General features: G+C 37.8%; 1 protein-coding gene across 3 annotated transcripts in view; it reads right to left on the bottom strand.

Annotated features, from left to right (window-relative positions):
• Positions 1 to 16,993, bottom strand: part of LOC123767938 (calpain-5) — a 94,681-nt gene that overhangs the window by 35,906 nt on the left and 41,782 nt on the right. For all 3 annotated transcript variants that reach the window (XM_045758121.2, XM_045758120.2, XM_045758123.2), the window contains one exon: positions 4,430 to 4,551. In XM_045758121.2, the coding sequence (XP_045614077.1) occupies positions 4,430 to 4,551 (122 nt within the window). The remainder of the gene's footprint in view (positions 1 to 4,429; positions 4,552 to 16,993) is intronic.

Genomic DNA, 16,993 nt, shown 5'->3' with positions numbered 1-16,993 from the left:
GATAATCTTTCCAAGACACATAGTCGAGGAAAATGAAGAAGTATCACTACATGTATTCGCAGACTCGTCAGCCAAAGCTTTTGGAGCTTGTGCTTACTTAGTGACTTCTAATCAATCATATCTTATCACCTCTAAGGCCAGAGTCGCTCCATTAAAAAAGAGGACTTTGCCTCAGATGGAATTAACAGCACTGCTAACTGGAACACGCTTAGCAGTGCATATCAAACAAGTCTTGTCTACCATGAACATCAAAGATGTCATTATATGGTCTGACAATGAAGCTGTCTTACAATGGGTACGAAACGACAACTGTCCAACTCCATATGTAAAAAATCGCGTCTCGGAAATTAAAGAAATTTCCGCAGGCTTTCAATTGTTGCATGTACCAACAAAGGATAATCCAGCTGATCTCTTATCAAGAGGTATGACATTTAAACAGTTTGCAAAGGCAGATATTTGGTTTCATGGGCCTCGATGGTTAGTGAATGGTAGTTGGCCTGAACAAAAGCCACACGTCATTACGACACAAACCATAACTACCACCAGGCAGCAAGCTCAAATATCAGTCTTGAATTGTACTCGTTACTCCTCGCTCATCAAATTAATCAATGTAACACAGAACGTGTTTCATTATCTCAGGAAAAAAGGTATAAAATACACTTTTCCTGATGCACTTATCTATTGGGTAAGACAAGCCCAGAGAGAAACTTATGGGAATAACTATGAAAATCTTCCGCATAAGTTAAAACACAATCTCGGTCTGTGGATAGACCAAGAAAATCACAACATTCTGCGTTGTGGAGGGAGACTTAAACACGCAGATATCAATCTAGATACCGTGCATCCATGGCTTTTACCAAAAAATCATTGGATCACAAGGTTGATTGTGTTGCATACACATCAACAAATCATCAAACATGGAGGAGTGTTAGACACACTCACACAAATCAGACAGCAGTACTGGATTCCTCAGGGAAGACAGTCAGTCAAATCAATCTTGAAGAATTGCATGATATGCCGAAGGTACGATGCAAGAACTTGCTCTTATCCAGGGCCACCACCCCTGCCAAAGGAACGAGTGGTCCATCTACAACCTTTCGAAACGACAGGAGTAGATTATACAGGAGCAATATATCTAACAGGGACTGCAGATAAGCAACCTATCAAGGCATACATCTGTCTGTTCACCTGTGCTACCACCAGGGCAGTACATCTAGAGGTAACACCCGATATGACTGCTCAATCATTTATTCAAGCTTTCCGCAGATTCGCAGCACGCCGATCATGCCCTAAGCTGATGATTTCAGATAACGGAGCAAACTTGGTAGCTGGAGAAGCATGTCTACGGGAAATCTGTTCCCATCCTGCAGTTACTTCCACACTGGAACAGCGTCATTGCAGATGGAAATTTATCCCTCCGAGAGCCCCATGGCACGGAGGATTTTATGAACGGTTAATAGGAACTGTAAAAAGATCCTTGAGAAAATCTCTACACCGTCAGAAAATCAATCTTCAAGAACTCCAGACAGTAATCACGGAAATAGAATCAAGGGTGAATAACCGGCCGTTGACTTACTTGTCTGAGGATCCTACTCAACATGAGCCATTAAGTCCTGCCCACCTAATGTATGGAAGACTTCTGACTCCAGTACCATCTCTAGTGGATGATGAGATCAGAGATCCCTCATATGTGGGTCAGAGCGAGTTGGTTCAGGGGTATAAGCATCTGTCCAGCATAATCCAAAAATGGAATGATGTTTGGACCAAAGAATATCTTACATCTCTACGAGAACATCACTATGGGGCCAATGTCCCACATAATATAGCTAATCTCCAACCTGGCGATATTGTCTTGGTAGACAGTGATGGCCCTAGGGCTGACTGGCCATTAGGTAAAGTTGTCTCAGTCCATCCAGATAGTCAGGGGATTTTGAGAATAGTCAAAATCCTGTCTAAAGGAACAACTTCCCTGAAGACATTGGACAAACTCATCCACATGGAATCAGTGAGCCAGCTGCAGTTAGATCCTGAGAGACCTCAAGAGACTCTAACTCCACAAGACCCACAGACTCCTAACAGACACAATCGTCCACAACGGACAGCAGCAGAAAAGTGCAAGCAAAATCTGCACTTGTATTATCAATCCAATGGAGAGTAAATAAATACATATGGTTACTATTGTCCTAAGTATTGGACTCTGTGCCAGTTCTCTCCCTCTGGAAGATGTGGGAAATTTTTACCCACCATATCTAATAATCATCTAAGAAATGTATAATTTCTATATCATATCTAAATCATATCAAAATCATATCTAAAATGTATCAAAATCATATAAAGAATCATTAAAGATTCATTATAGCTTGATCCTGGATGACAATGGCACCATGAACACGTACTCAACAGGGGCCCTTTTGATGCCTACGTGACTTTGTACATGATCTTTCAAGGATCCAGAAGCTTCTAGAAGGACTTCTTAATTAAAAAACTATTGGAACATTGATTCAACATCCGGTAGGATTAAAAATCGAATCCTTAATAAGATTCAGTGGTACTTTCAAATACTACTTATAATCTTTAAATCTTATATCTAATTATATTATAATCACATCTTATCTTAATCATAAGTCTAGACTGTAAAAATAATCAATCAATATTCATTGAAGGCTACCGTGCTCAGAGAGCATGGCAGGGCGATGGGGGGGAGTGAAGCGCCCACCTACAAGCCCAGCGGCACTCCGCGTTTGTTTACAAATGAGTGAACAAGTGACTGATCCTTAGCGAACATTACCAGCTCAAGGACACCTTATCTAACATTTTTATCGCCAGTGAATACTCTCTAGAACTGGGGGAGTACCTGGACAATATCTACAAGGAAAATCCGTGAACATTCACATAAAATAGAGTGTATAGTGGAGATCAGTGACACGGTTTCCTCCACCTTCATTCATAAACTTTTATCTCGAATCATTCTTCTGCAACTGCAGGATAATCACGTAGCAACGCTACCAGATCATCATACAGCAACGCTGTAGCAAAATATCGTGCCTAAACTCAACAAGAGAGAGTTAATCAGTCTGGCAAACTTGTCAGACAGGCACCCCGACTGGCAGAGAAGTATATTGAAGGTTATTTGGTATATGATTGGCCAATTGTATGCTTGTGTAGCTTTAATATCCTATAAATCTGTCTGTTGGTTAAAAAGCGAGGCTAAGCCTCACATATCGGTACGTTTATTAAAATTGTAGTGTAGCTATGAATCTTATCCAAGCACTGAACCTCATGAGTGTCCATTCTGTCAGAAAAGAATTCAGCCTCAATAAGTAAAAACCTCACAAGTGTCCACAGTCTTGGAAGAGATTCAGTCAAGCTAACTGTATAAAGTGAATATGTCTGCATATATATTTGAATATATAAATTAAGTTATCAATTGCTTGCTTAGTTATTTATAAGTTATCATATAAGTTCATTTAATTGAATATAATTTCTAGTACTAAGTTAATAGTAGTAAGACTCCATTTAAGGTCATTTATTTATACTTTTACAATTAATTTGTTGTTTATAGTATAAGAACATATTGGCTGTTAAGTTATGGTACTAGGTTAGACTATGTATGTTTAAATCTCTGATTTAAACAGAGCCAGTGTTCAGTCTGATAACTGAATTTATCAAATCTTATCCTTGTATAAAATACAAGCTGATGTGAGATCCCTGTCTACAGGTGGATTGGAACTTCTATCAACATAGTCATTCACCCCACCTGTCCCTTACAGCCCACAATCTGTCATTAGGAAAAGAGGAATTAGGATTTACAACCCTAACTAGAGATTTTAGTTGAATTAATTTGCAGACAGTAAATTTTTAATTTAGTTCAGTACAAGTCCCTGGTAGTCTCCTCTTATATCAATCCCAGCAGGTTTTTCCCACAATGAGAGCCACCCTATCATTCCTGCTTTGCAGTGTTGTTAGTCCTGTACTGGCCTTCAAGTGTTCCTGATATGGGAGATGACTTAGCTCTGGAATGACTTTAGTTACCTGGTGTTGCACCTTCTCCAGAGCAGCTATGTCCTTCTGAATCTATATCTTATAGGAGCTATATCTCCTATGTCCTTCTCAATGCTTGGATACAATAATCCAAATGCATCGGAGATTTATACAGTTGAACCATTATTTTCTTTTCCTTATAGTCAAAAATACACTCAATTATCCCAAGAGGTTGATATCTATCCAAAACTCTAAAGCAAACTTTAATATCAAATGAAGATGATATCCAAGTATACTTTAATTCATGATATCCAAATATATACAGTAAACTATTCAAGTATAGTATACACTATACAGTACATGATATCCAAGTATATTTAGAAAAGGAGTAATAAACCATGACTAATATTTATGAGAGAACATATTTTTTTGTGATGATGATACTTACTTGAATATGGAGAAGAGTCCTGTATCACCAATATTTATCTTCCGACATGCTGTGATGCCATACGCATGCCCTTTGACCAGACCAACATTAGTTCTCATTTCTATCTCTTCATGGCTATGAGCCTGAAAAAGAGACATGAAAGGTTTCTGGCATACTTATCATAATCACAGCCTTCTATCTTCTACATATTGTTATCCTGTTTGATACTCTAGTGTAACCCCTAGCTAGAATATCCTAGGAATATGCTACATCCTAAGGCCTCCACCATGCAATATAATCTTATAAGCAATCAATAGTGACAGTCTCCGTGGTGTAGTGGTAAGACACTCGCCTGGCGTTCCGCGAGCGCTATGTCATGGGTTCGTATCCTGGCCGGGGAGGATTTACTGGGCGCAATTCCTTAACTGTAGCCTCTGTTTAACGCAACAGTAAAATGTGTACTTGGATGAAAAAACGATTCTTCGCGGCAGGGGATCGTATTCCAGGGACCATAGGATTAAGGACCTGCCCGAAACGCTACGCGTACTAGTGGCTGTACAAGAATGTAACAACTCTTGTATATATCTAAAAAAAAAAAAAAAAAAAAAAAAAAAATAAGATTAACTGCACGAGTTCCTTACTCATACTTAATCTCTACTACACAATCATCTTACCCATATCCAGCCTCTATTGCTAAAACACCCCGATGTCAAATATACTTACAGTCTGGGTCAAAGCACTGGGGAAATTAAGCCATCTTAACTTAAAATTTGCAACCCTATCAACTCTGCGTATATTTTAACATTATTAGACCTTGAATTTAAATGTGCATTATTTTGATACCACAACATTTGAGATCTTGATACATTATTCTATACTATTATGCTTAAAAACATGAAGGCTAATTGGACTACATGTACCCCTAATGCAACTTTTGAAACTCTTAACAAATTATGCCATATGAGATGCAGGAACATTAAAAGTACTATAGTAAGTCTCCATGCTGCAAAGATCCACCATCAATAAAGTTCCACTCCCCTGGAATTCTTTACCCAAAAATCCCCCAAAATATTTCAGACCCATTCAAGGTTTCCCAATAGATGGGGTCAGGAAGCGGGACAGGTTTATCAAAGCACCACCTACCTAATGACTGATCTTTCCCCATAATAAAAACCCACAATAGTTGACTAATTCCCAGATACCTATTTACTACTAAATGATCAGCGGTATCAGGTGTAAGGAAACGTGTCCAAACGTCTTGCCCTGAATCAGCCCAGGGACCAGTCAATTGTGAGCCAACTGCGCTATCTACATACCCCTCAAGAATAATAAGCAATGCCATTCTACAAATTATAAGATGAATGTTGTAGTTTTAGATTCAGCTACCTCGAACAAACATTCCAAGTAGCATGGACTATGGTGAGCCTGTAGTGGACTTGTGCAACATCAAATTACAAAAATACCTCTGCTATGAAGTTACTGAATGTCACAGGAACCAATTACCTAATCTTTTCCTCTCATCACACACACACACACACACTCTCTCTCTCTGTACCTGTTTACAAAACTAGTCACAAAGAAATGTCCAAATGAGTAATGTAATTATTACATAAAATACTGTACATATAAACTAACAAATCAATTAAAAATACAGAAAATAAAATATTTTCAAAATGCAAACACTGTAAGAGTCTTTCAAACAAGAAGTGAAATAATGTAACACAGAAATATGGCACTACCAAATTCTAGTGGAAAATTTCATATAAATTTAATATAAACCCTGATAAAGAGTGTTATCTGTGTCCATTTTAATCTCTATATAAAGGAGAATCAACTTGCATAGATTTTGGCAACCAACTTGCTTGGATTTTGGGGCCCATATCTATATCAATAGGTTTCAAAACCTTTAACATCGAGGTTATTGCTTTATCATGAGGCCTTATTTTGGCTACAGAGAACATCATACACAAATGTCAATCATTCTAAATTAAAAATAAAAAGAGTTTATACTGTAGGGCTACATCACTGAACAGAATGATCACAGATATGAGTGTACTGTATATTAGAAAGCAACTACTGCATTCTACAATAAGGTTATATATGAATAGAAATAAAATTTAAAATATAAAGCTATTTGCACCGACAGGTTAGCCACGTGTATCAGGCAGTAAGTTAATATGTCGTAGACATCAATGGAAGAAATTTTTCTAGGAATTAGTTTTTTGAAGCCATTTCTTTTAAAAACTTGAATCCATTCTTCCACTGATGTTTGCTATGCACACACGGACTTATAATACAGATGTGCCAACAAAACAACAGCTATCTTCCATTTCTACATTGTTTGCTGTTTTATTATATGTACACAAGTGCGTATTGGTTATCACCTTTGCTAAGCGAACAAGGTTTTTTTTGTCTTCACTTACCCCAATTATTATAGGTTTTGGCAGCTGCCAAGTGTTACTTATAGGAATGATAAAACACACAGATTTGATGCTGCTATCCAAGCAAAAGATAATAAGCTTAAACACCAAAGTGAAGTGTAGGAATCTAAGTCGGTACTATTAAGCACTGATGCTGTACTCAAAAGCTTTTAACAATAGTAGATAGCAGGCATCCCTCAGTTTGCATGATATTGAAGAATTCAGATTCAGTGGTATGTGGGTAAGTAATTTTATACCACTGTTTTGAAGTGCATTAGTTAATTTTCATGGTATACAGATTGAGTGTAATTAAGCACAGACAGCAAGTCTATCTCATTCTTGAATTTTGCAAACTTTTTATATTATATTCTTGTATCAATTAAATAGTCCCAAGCACTCTACACTTGTGTGCTGTATATGTGGTTGAAAAGTGAAAAAACCAGTGCTGAATGTAATGAAATGCCATTTTCTGGATGAGCCCTGGAGGCTCCCTGGAGCTATCGGGCTAATATGCAATATATTAGACTAGGAGCATTAGTCAATGGAGCTTCAGTCAACCCGGGGTACCACAATGCCAGAACCTCTCCCCCTCAGAGAGGCACAAAGAGCAGTGGTCCCTGGATAACCCTCCAACCCCTCTGTTTGGGGGTTTCCTTATCTGCCATCGACTGGGGTTAGGCACCCAGAAAGGTAGGCATAACAAAACAGACCCACACTGAGAAGAAAATTGCAATAAAAAAACGAACAGAGAGGCAGAACTCCCTCAAATCCCAAGGAAACAAGTAAACAACACACCTCGCCGCCGCGCCGCTTGTCTGCGCAGCCCACCCCTCCACGGGGGGAAGGGAAGGGGGGGGGTGGACTCGAGAGGACTTTTCCTCCTCTACAAGAGGAGGAAAAGGAGGATTAATCCTCTTTCATTAAAAGAGGATTACAAGAGGATTCCAAAGAAATACAGTACAGTAAATGTGCCTATATCATATCCAAAGGGCTGGGCCAGGAACATATGGATAACCCACTTTTGTGGAAACAATATGTCATTGTAAATAGATAAAAACTCAGTAAAAACTGTGTTTTTCAATTCATTCAAGGAGGCAGTATGGTGGTAAAAGAAGGAAAAAATGTACTGGTGAGCTGCTGAAGTGGCAGGTTCACTTGAACCTGAAGGATAATGTTCAGTGTCTGAACCTGAAACTGTTTCAAAGTGAGGCCATCTGCCAAGTGAGTCAGCCATCTGCCAACAGTCTTTATAAATGGGTTATTTCATGCCCATTTTCTTCCTGAACAATAAACTACATATTTAAATGTTTGGCTATACAGTAATTAAAACATAATTTTACATCTAAAAATTAAACATTGTCATGTGTAGCACGTTAAAGATACTATATACTATGCAGCATATTAGTGAGCCAGAATGATATGCTAATCTTTCTGGGATGGCATCTTCAGTGGCTACCCGAGCGATAGTAGTTGTGGATTTACCTGATATGCATGCTCCCCTTGCCTTATAGGTAGCCAGAGTCTAGTCCCAGGTCCCTATTCATCAAGCACAGGTCTACTAATAAAACCTGTACATCTTTCCTCATTCCTAGTGGACCTGCCCGAAACGCTGTGCGTACTAGTGGCTTTACAAGAATGTTATTACTATGCTATGTATCCTAATAATCCCAATGTACCTTCTTGTATATATATAAATAAATAAATAAATAAATAGTGGCTTTTTCTGGGTTTGTTAAACAGTTAACGAGCTTTGGAGCTTCACAACCCAAGATTATTACTGTTATAAACAGTCTCATAGTGCTTTGAAGCTCATTGACTGTTTAATAAATGTAAACAAAGCAACTATGATTGAGGAACAGGTCTCTTAAGTGGAGACATAAATACAGTACTTAATGAATCCTGGCCCTGGCTCCCAGTAGGTTCGGGTGTCTCGGAGGCTTGGTGGGGTTTCCATAGGCTAGACAACCTCAGTGCTATAGCTCAGGGAGCCACTGAGTGGCCCACCAGAAAAGAACACTACATTATATTTCATTACAGTGAATGCTTAATTTTTCAATAATTACTAGCAGCAATGTACATGTTCTACCTCACACAACACACAATGTCGTCAAACTGTTACATGCAGCTTACCCGATCGAAGTTTTCTCCGGTCTAGGAAAGCAAAAAGCCATAGATACATAATTAGTAAACACTGACAAAAGCCAGACACATGGTGGATAATATGATTAGTGGCTAAAATAATCTTAACTAGAAACAAGAACATAGATTTTGACAGACAATCTAACAGGAAATAAAAGAACTTGCAGTGACATTGAGGAATAAAGAATGTTTTCCAATGTTCAACTAAAAATTTGATTACTGTAAAAAATAATGTAAATTAAATAATCGGTATATGTACTCGCCTAAATGTACATATGTACCTAGTTGTGCTTGCAGGAAATGAGCTACAGATCCCAAAGTGCTGACTTTAAACCATTAATCCAGAAGTGTTATAACTTTAACCCCTCAGTTTTGTTATACTGTACCATATATAAATTTCAATAAGTGAATGGAGTTTCACTTCAGAATTCCTCCACAAGTATTTTATACTTACAGTATTTCCTTTAGTCCTCTCACTGAGGCAATGTCTTCTTTGATCCATTGATCTTTCTCTAGTTTGTTGATGCTTTTCTGCACCTCTAAATAATTATGTAATAATAAAAATAATTTTTTATAATTACTTAAGTGTAGTTACAGGATGAGAGCTATGCTCATGGTGTGTCTTCCCAACACTCTTTGTCATATAACGCTTTGAAACTACTGACAGTTTTGGCCTCCACCACTTTCTCACCTAACTTGTTCCGACCAGTCTACCACTTTCTTTGCGAAAGTAAATTTTCTTATATTTCTTTGGCAGCTTTGTTTACTTAGTTTAAATCATGACCTCTTGTTCTTGGAGTTCCAGGTCTCAGGGAATTCTTCCCTAATCAATTTTACCGATTCCCTGTTACAATTTTGTACATAGTGATTATATCGCCTCTTTTTCTTTTATCTTCTAGTTTTGGTATATTTAAGAAGCACATCAACAAACTGGAGAAGGTACAAAGACATGCAACTAAATGACTCCTGGAACTGAAGGACAAGAGCTACGAGGAGAGGTAAAAGGCTTAAGGTATGGGCACCATACAACTGCTGCATATTCCAGCTTTGGGCTAACAAAGGTCATGAACTATTTCCTTAGTATTTCACCATCCATGCAGGAGGACAGGGAGCTAGTGTATATTTACCTGAGGGGGTACTATATCTCTAGTGGCCTCAACGAGGACAGGAAGCTGGCGGCTTGTCAAAGGTCCCCCATTTGTCCTGATAATTTTTTCAAGCTGGATTTTCAAATTCAGAAGTGTTTTGGCATTTACAGTTTTGGTGGATAGGCAGTTCCATGGGTATATAATCCTATGGATGAAAAAGCATCTCCTGTTTTATGTCCTACATTGATGCTTGTTAAGCTTGAAACTGTTGCACCTTGTTTGTGTTACATCTGAACTTTTGAAGAAGCTCTCCAGGTCTATATCCTTCCAACTGTACAGTATTTTAAAAGGTTTTGATGAGATTTGCCCTGTCAAGTCTGGTTTACAGTGTTGTTAGCCCTGTGGCCATTTTAAAATTCCTAAACCATTCCTGGTATGAGAGTAGACTTAGTTCTGGAATGATTTTTGTTGCCTGGTGTTGAACTTATTCCAGTGCAGCTATTGCTCAGTTGCAAATGGCAGTTCTTTGCAAACCTCCTTGTCATATATTTTTTTTTTTTAGGAGCAGCTCTCCAATTTTTGCGGTGATCATTTGATCTTTCACTGACATTTTTTTCCATGGCTTCTTATAAGCCCTACTTGGTGCTTTGTTTCTCACATTATTTGTTAATGTAAGAGTTATCCCTATGTTTATCTTTGTTCAATTTTTGGACAGAAATAAATCAGTCAATTGCCCTCCTCAGACATTTTTATGGAGAACCTGCCCACAGTGGATATCTCTTGCTGCCCAGTTTAATTCTTGGAAATAAAAGTTGCTCATTATTCTTCACTTTGTACCCTTCAAGAGTTTCTCTCCCTATTATGTTTGCAATCACCATATTCCTGCCACAGTTTTACCTCTCACTAGGTTGCCCTTTCATGTCATATGGTATCTTACTAATTATACCCTGATGTTTTCCAACTTTTCTAAGACTGCTATGATGCCTGGTTTGCCATTTACACCATTTTCTTCAGCTTATTTGCATTTTTGATGATTGCATCTGCATGCATATATTGTACAGGTTTTGCAGGTTTTTTGCTGGAGGGGGCAGAGAGATGGTCTGCAGGAAACTATTGGTGGAAGTGGGACTATGATATAAGAATGAGGGTTAATTGGAGAAATTGGATTGGATAGGTTTAGACTTTGAAATACAGTATGTCAGGGCAGTATTATACATTAGTAACAAAATCTAAAATTTCAGAAAATTGGCTCTAACAAAAAACTTTTGGGACTGCAATTAAATTAAGACTATCCTGCATATCACCCAGAATCAGAGCGTTTATGTAAAAACTTTAGTGTAGATGCGTTTACTTTAGTGTCACAACATCGTGAAGAGATGTTTCTTGCCCGAAACGCTGTGTGTGTGTATTAGTGGCTTTAGGCATAGTATGTACCAGCTCTATCTAGAAATCCAACCTTTCTGTTTGTAACTCATCTTGTATGTATGTACTTTTACCTCAATAAATGTTTATTTATTTATTGTTATATTTATTAGATGAGAACCCCAGAAAAATTGGTTAAAAAGTGGCCTAAACTGCCCAGTTTCAATTGGTAGCTTCCTTTTTATGGTATGCACAAATTGGGAGTTTTAAGTTAGTGTGATGAAGTATTCTTTAGATGTAAAAAACTAAAAAAGACTAAACCAAAAGGTAGATACTCAAGACCTAAACAAAATCACAAAGAGCTACACATGAAATCGTAGTGGGAAGTATTGCTGTACATAACAAATACAGTATAAAACTAAATTAAACCTATAATATAAAAATGAAAGTTCCATTATTAAAAATATCAAGCATCGAATGTAATGAAGAACCCTTTTCCGGACAATCCTCGGTAGCTTTCTGGAGTTTATGTTCTGATGGATCCAAGCCTAAAGAATTGAGCAAGACCTTCGAGACCCTCACTGATTTACCATGAGCAGAATGTGGTGCTCTCTGCAAGTCTAGAGAAGGCATACAAAGCCACAGATAAGAAAGAATCAAGCTAGCTACTGTACTTAAATTTCCCATCAACAGGTCCTGCTACAGAGAGCAAGCCACACAGTTTACTCAGAGGCAAGTGATTAAAAGCAGAGCCAACTTGCAGACGAGATACCCGAACTGCTCACAGCAGGTATCACTGGTGAAGCAGTCTCCGTGGCGTAGTAGTAAGATACTTGCCTGGCATTTCGCAAGCGCTTTGGCCTGGGTTCGTATCCTGGCCGGGGAAGATTTACTGGGCGCAAATCCTTATCTGTAGCCTCTGTTTAACCCAACAGTAAAATGGGTACCTGGTTGTTAAATGATTTGGCAGGTCACATTCCAGTAATTATTAGAATTAAGGACGTGCCCGAAATGCTATGCGTGCTAGTGGCTGCACAAGAATGTAAAAACTCTTGTATAAATAAATAAATAAATAAATGTGTAAGTGGTGCTAAATACAATCGTGAAATGCTAAAATTTAAACAAAAAACAAATCAATAGTTCCTTCGGAGCAACTGTTCCAAGGAGAGCCAACACCTCTTGGCTGGAAGGAGCAGTTTTATGGCCCCAGCAGAGAAGTGGAACCACAAGAACACTAGACGAGGGAATGTGGTGGGCTACTGGCTAGGACACCAGGTGAGTGAATGTGGTGGGCTACTGGCTAGGACACCAGGTGAGTGAATGTGGTGGGCTACTGGCTAGGACACCAGACGAGTGAATGTAGTGGGCTACTGGCTAGGACACCAGGTGAGTGAATGTGGTGGGCTACTGGCTAGGACACCAGGTGAGTGAATGTGGTGGGCTACTAGCTAGGACACCAGGTGAGTGAATGTGGTGGGCTACTGGCTAGGACACCAGGTGAATGAATGTGGTGGGCTACTGGCTAGGACACCAGGTGATCTGAACCATCATCTGCTGGTTTTCTAACACATAAAAAGGCTAGGGTTGTTCACTCATGGCAATAATTAATTACCTCAAACAAAATTCATTTATTGTGCTTCCTTCCAGCAGCAGTTTGGAATATTTTGCTCTACTTTCCTGATACGGTTTCTTGGTTTTGGGTTTATCTCCGATTTCACAGCTTCCCTGGCCTCGTAGATAGCCTGATTATGATCCTAGCTGCCGGTAGTTCAGCGTCAGTTTCAAAGTCCCGGCGCAGTTCTTATGGCTTGGCTAAACTAGTGTACATAAGCTCAGAGAAGCTACTGAGGGAGCCTACCCAGAAATGAGCCTTAAAATTGTATGAAAATGTGACCAAGTGGCAAAGCAGTTTTTAAGTTTGAAGAATATTGGAAAGTTAGAAATTGTCAAAGTAGAAACCTGATGTTCTTTAAAAAATAAAAGTGAGCACATTCCATCAAGCACATGAACAATAAAAAAAAAAAAAAAGAGTACTGGTTACCAGAAGATAACCATCTTCTGGTAATAAATATAATATAATATAATATAATATAATATAATATAATATAATATAATATAATATAATATAATATAATATAATATATTACTATAATATAATATATCATATTATATTATATATAAATATATATATGAAATGTGCCTTTTTGAATAAATCACTTGCTTGTTCCCAAATGCAAGAGCCCATGGAGTCTTTTGGAGAGCAACATGGCAGTTGGGGTAGGTCAACATTCTGCACTAGCACTGGAAGAAATACTTCCAAAAATTTTAAAATAAGTTAAGTACCATTGTCCGGAATCAAGAAAAAAGTAATGATAATTGAGTAAGAGAACTCTGTTGTGATGCTGGTGCTGCCATCATTTAGTGATCGGTTGTCACGACTTTGTGGACTGCACGTACTATAATTTATATTTAGCGATAGTGCTTCTTGACAATTTCCTATGATGCCAAGGAGGGATTTAACCCTTTCAATGGCTCCAATTGCTTTGTGCAATTACTTCCTGTGCTTGAATATCCAAATGCATTTTTTTTTTACAATAGTTTTGCGATTTATTTTTTGTCATGTACACCACTATGTAGGACTTTTAATTATCTGACCCATTTAAGGGTAGAGCAACCTACACCTTCAATGAATGAATCTTTGGCAGTTAATCTGGCTTGGATTTAATGTTTTCCAATCCTTCTCTAGTACAATCATGACTCCAAGGGTGACTGATAGATTCACTGGGCACTCGTGTGCAATGTCAACCTCACTGTCACGAACTTCTTTAATAGACTCTAGGGATTTTTACATAAGGGAGATATGGGGCACAATAGCTCAAAATGAGGCTTAATTAAAGTTCTTGTACAACTAATCTCATAATGCACAGCTAATCACAGTAATGCATCAAACAGACAACACAGAGCATGACAAATATCAAGACTATACTTCACTACAAGTGAAAATATAAAACTAGATGACTAAAGATCTTAGGCATTCTACTTATCATTTATAAAAGCTATATGAAAATACTTACCAATAGACATATAAGACAAGCAGAGTTCAATTGATAAAGGAAACAGGAAGTATCTACAAATATGCAGAGAGGAAGTAATAATAACATGGCTGAAAGTTATACATCCAACTAACAAATATCAGAAGAAAGAAGGAGACTGACATTTCAGTTCGGACCGGACCATTACCAAAATATGATAAATGTCAGGAAAGGACAGCCTGAAATGTCATTACTTCCCTTCTCTTCATATTGTGGGTTGGGTGTTGTATCAACAAATAATTAGAGTACAACTGTATGATTCATCTGCCCACGAACACACTACTAGAGAGGAAGAAAAGGGCAATCATTTCAACAACTGATGTTAACTGATTGATAATTTCACATACGTTATAGAACCACTTGATGATTTGCTATGTTTCTTCACCTTCACATTGACTTTTAAGTCAGGTAAATTATGATTTTTTAAATTTGTTTGTTTTGGAATTTTTACTGTCTAGAAGTAAAATTATACATAACACTACTACTGTACAGTACTTCATTCTCATGATGCTTCATCTAATATAAAAAAAAACTATGCCCAAATTCCAGTTCTGTACATTTTGTTGGCTTTAAAAATTCACTGAGAATATATTGTCACAATATCAATATGCACATCTGATTATTCAAATGGTACACTATGCATATCAGCAACTTGTACTTGTTTAGGTGAAGCTAGGTGCACCAGGTGACCTCTTGTTTGGAAATAAGAAAGAGCGAAGGTGAGGAGAGTGATTCTAATGTACTGTAGTGTCTGGTTAATTGAGACACTCGACAAAATGTGATTTTAATGGGGATTCTACCATGACAAACTTCAGTCAGTCCTTCACTGCAACCTCATTAACCTCTGCTAGTTCAAGTATCGATGCATGGAGAATTGACAACACTGCTTAACAAATCTATATATTTTGGGAGTTCCTGGGCAATAAGTTTTTTCTGACTACTTATGTCTCCATAGTATACATACGGCTATTGTTTCTCTCAAATTTTGCTCTGATCTCTTTCTAAGACTATTTAGGGAAGACATCTTGAAGGTACCTGATGGCTGCCAATTTATGAAACAATGTATTGCAGCTCTAAATAAGAAGTCGGCAGCCATCAAGTACTTTTAAGACGTCTTCCCTAACATGTCTTAGGCAAAGGTCAGAGCAAAGTTTGAGGGGAAATAATACCCATTTCTACACTTTGGAGTCATAAGCAATCAGAATATAACACTTACTATCCAGGAACAAATACTGTGCTACATTGTGTAATGTGCAAGCCCCTGTGTATGTACTCACTGGAATACCTGGAAGGAAGAACTAGAATCTGGCTCTCTCAATAATGTGAGGAATGTTTAGGGATCAGAGATCTAGCCAAAACTGAGGAAAACCAGATAGAAAGTCAGAAATAAAATAAGCCACATCTTGAAATCAATTATTGAGGAAGCCGGGTAAATGATAATTTACCGAGTGGTCCCAGCCCACAAACCAACCTCAAGTCACGCGCTGCCAGTACAGAACCCTAAAATGACCCACTGGTAAAAATGGGAGAAATGAGAAAACACTTGGTGGACTAGAATCTTTGGTGAAATAGAATAGGTCTTGCCCCAATTAATATATTTGAGCAAGGTTATGCTGTTTGTATTTATTGCATAGTTTTATCTGCCATTTCATGTGAAATCTTCTTGGATTTTAAATATGTATATATATGATTTAAATATTATTGAAAGAGTTTTGAAGTACTTGAAGCATCTGCCATGATAATGGTTTGCCCATCACAAAACATTCAACCATTCCAATTATCCATCAACTTGCACTGAGAACAAAATGTTGCAAAAATAATGAGGTATTCCTCACTAAGATTATTTGTGGGAACTGAAGAGCAATGAGCCTGGCAAAGACAGTAAACTACAATGTAAAGAAATAAAGGCAAAGAATGGGAAAAAAAGCATTAATTGAAAGAGCAATTTGAAGTGGTGAATATATAGATGACCACCAAACCGTTTTTGTGCTTTCAAGGAAGAGCTCTCTCAATGGAATAATGGTTCCCCACTATACTTTCCCTAAGGTAGAAGGTTAGGTTTTTTATGGCATAAAGTCATCTATTCTCCTTACTATTTACCTTTCCTTTAAACTGAGAAAATCCTTAGGAGCCATGAGGTGGATTCAAACTTGCTCACTTGGTACTCCCAAGCACACGCCCTAGACCACTACAGTTAACATGTTAAAAGTAATGCATCCTGGGACTCCAGTGAATCCTGTGGGGGTCCTGAGGTTTCCAACTCAAGCCCAAACAGGGTTTCATGCATTGGCCCAATGCACTCTTGCTTATGGTCCGGGAGTTCTACCTCAACACTTCTTGTCAAATGCATAATGAAATCATTATACATTTACTTAAACTGTTATACATTGTATAAAATAAAAAATCAGAAAGTACATTACAATTATGAGAACTCCATAAATATTCCTTATCTGGATAGACCAGGATTCTTAAATCTAATATTCA

The sequence above is a fragment of the Procambarus clarkii genome, chromosome 58 (genome assembly GCF_040958095.1).
Source record: "Procambarus clarkii isolate CNS0578487 chromosome 58, FALCON_Pclarkii_2.0, whole genome shotgun sequence".
Taxonomy (NCBI): Eukaryota; Metazoa; Arthropoda; class Malacostraca; order Decapoda; family Cambaridae; genus Procambarus; species Procambarus clarkii.
Note: the sequence above shows the minus strand (reverse complement) of the source record. Positions and strands in the feature narration are given on the sequence as shown.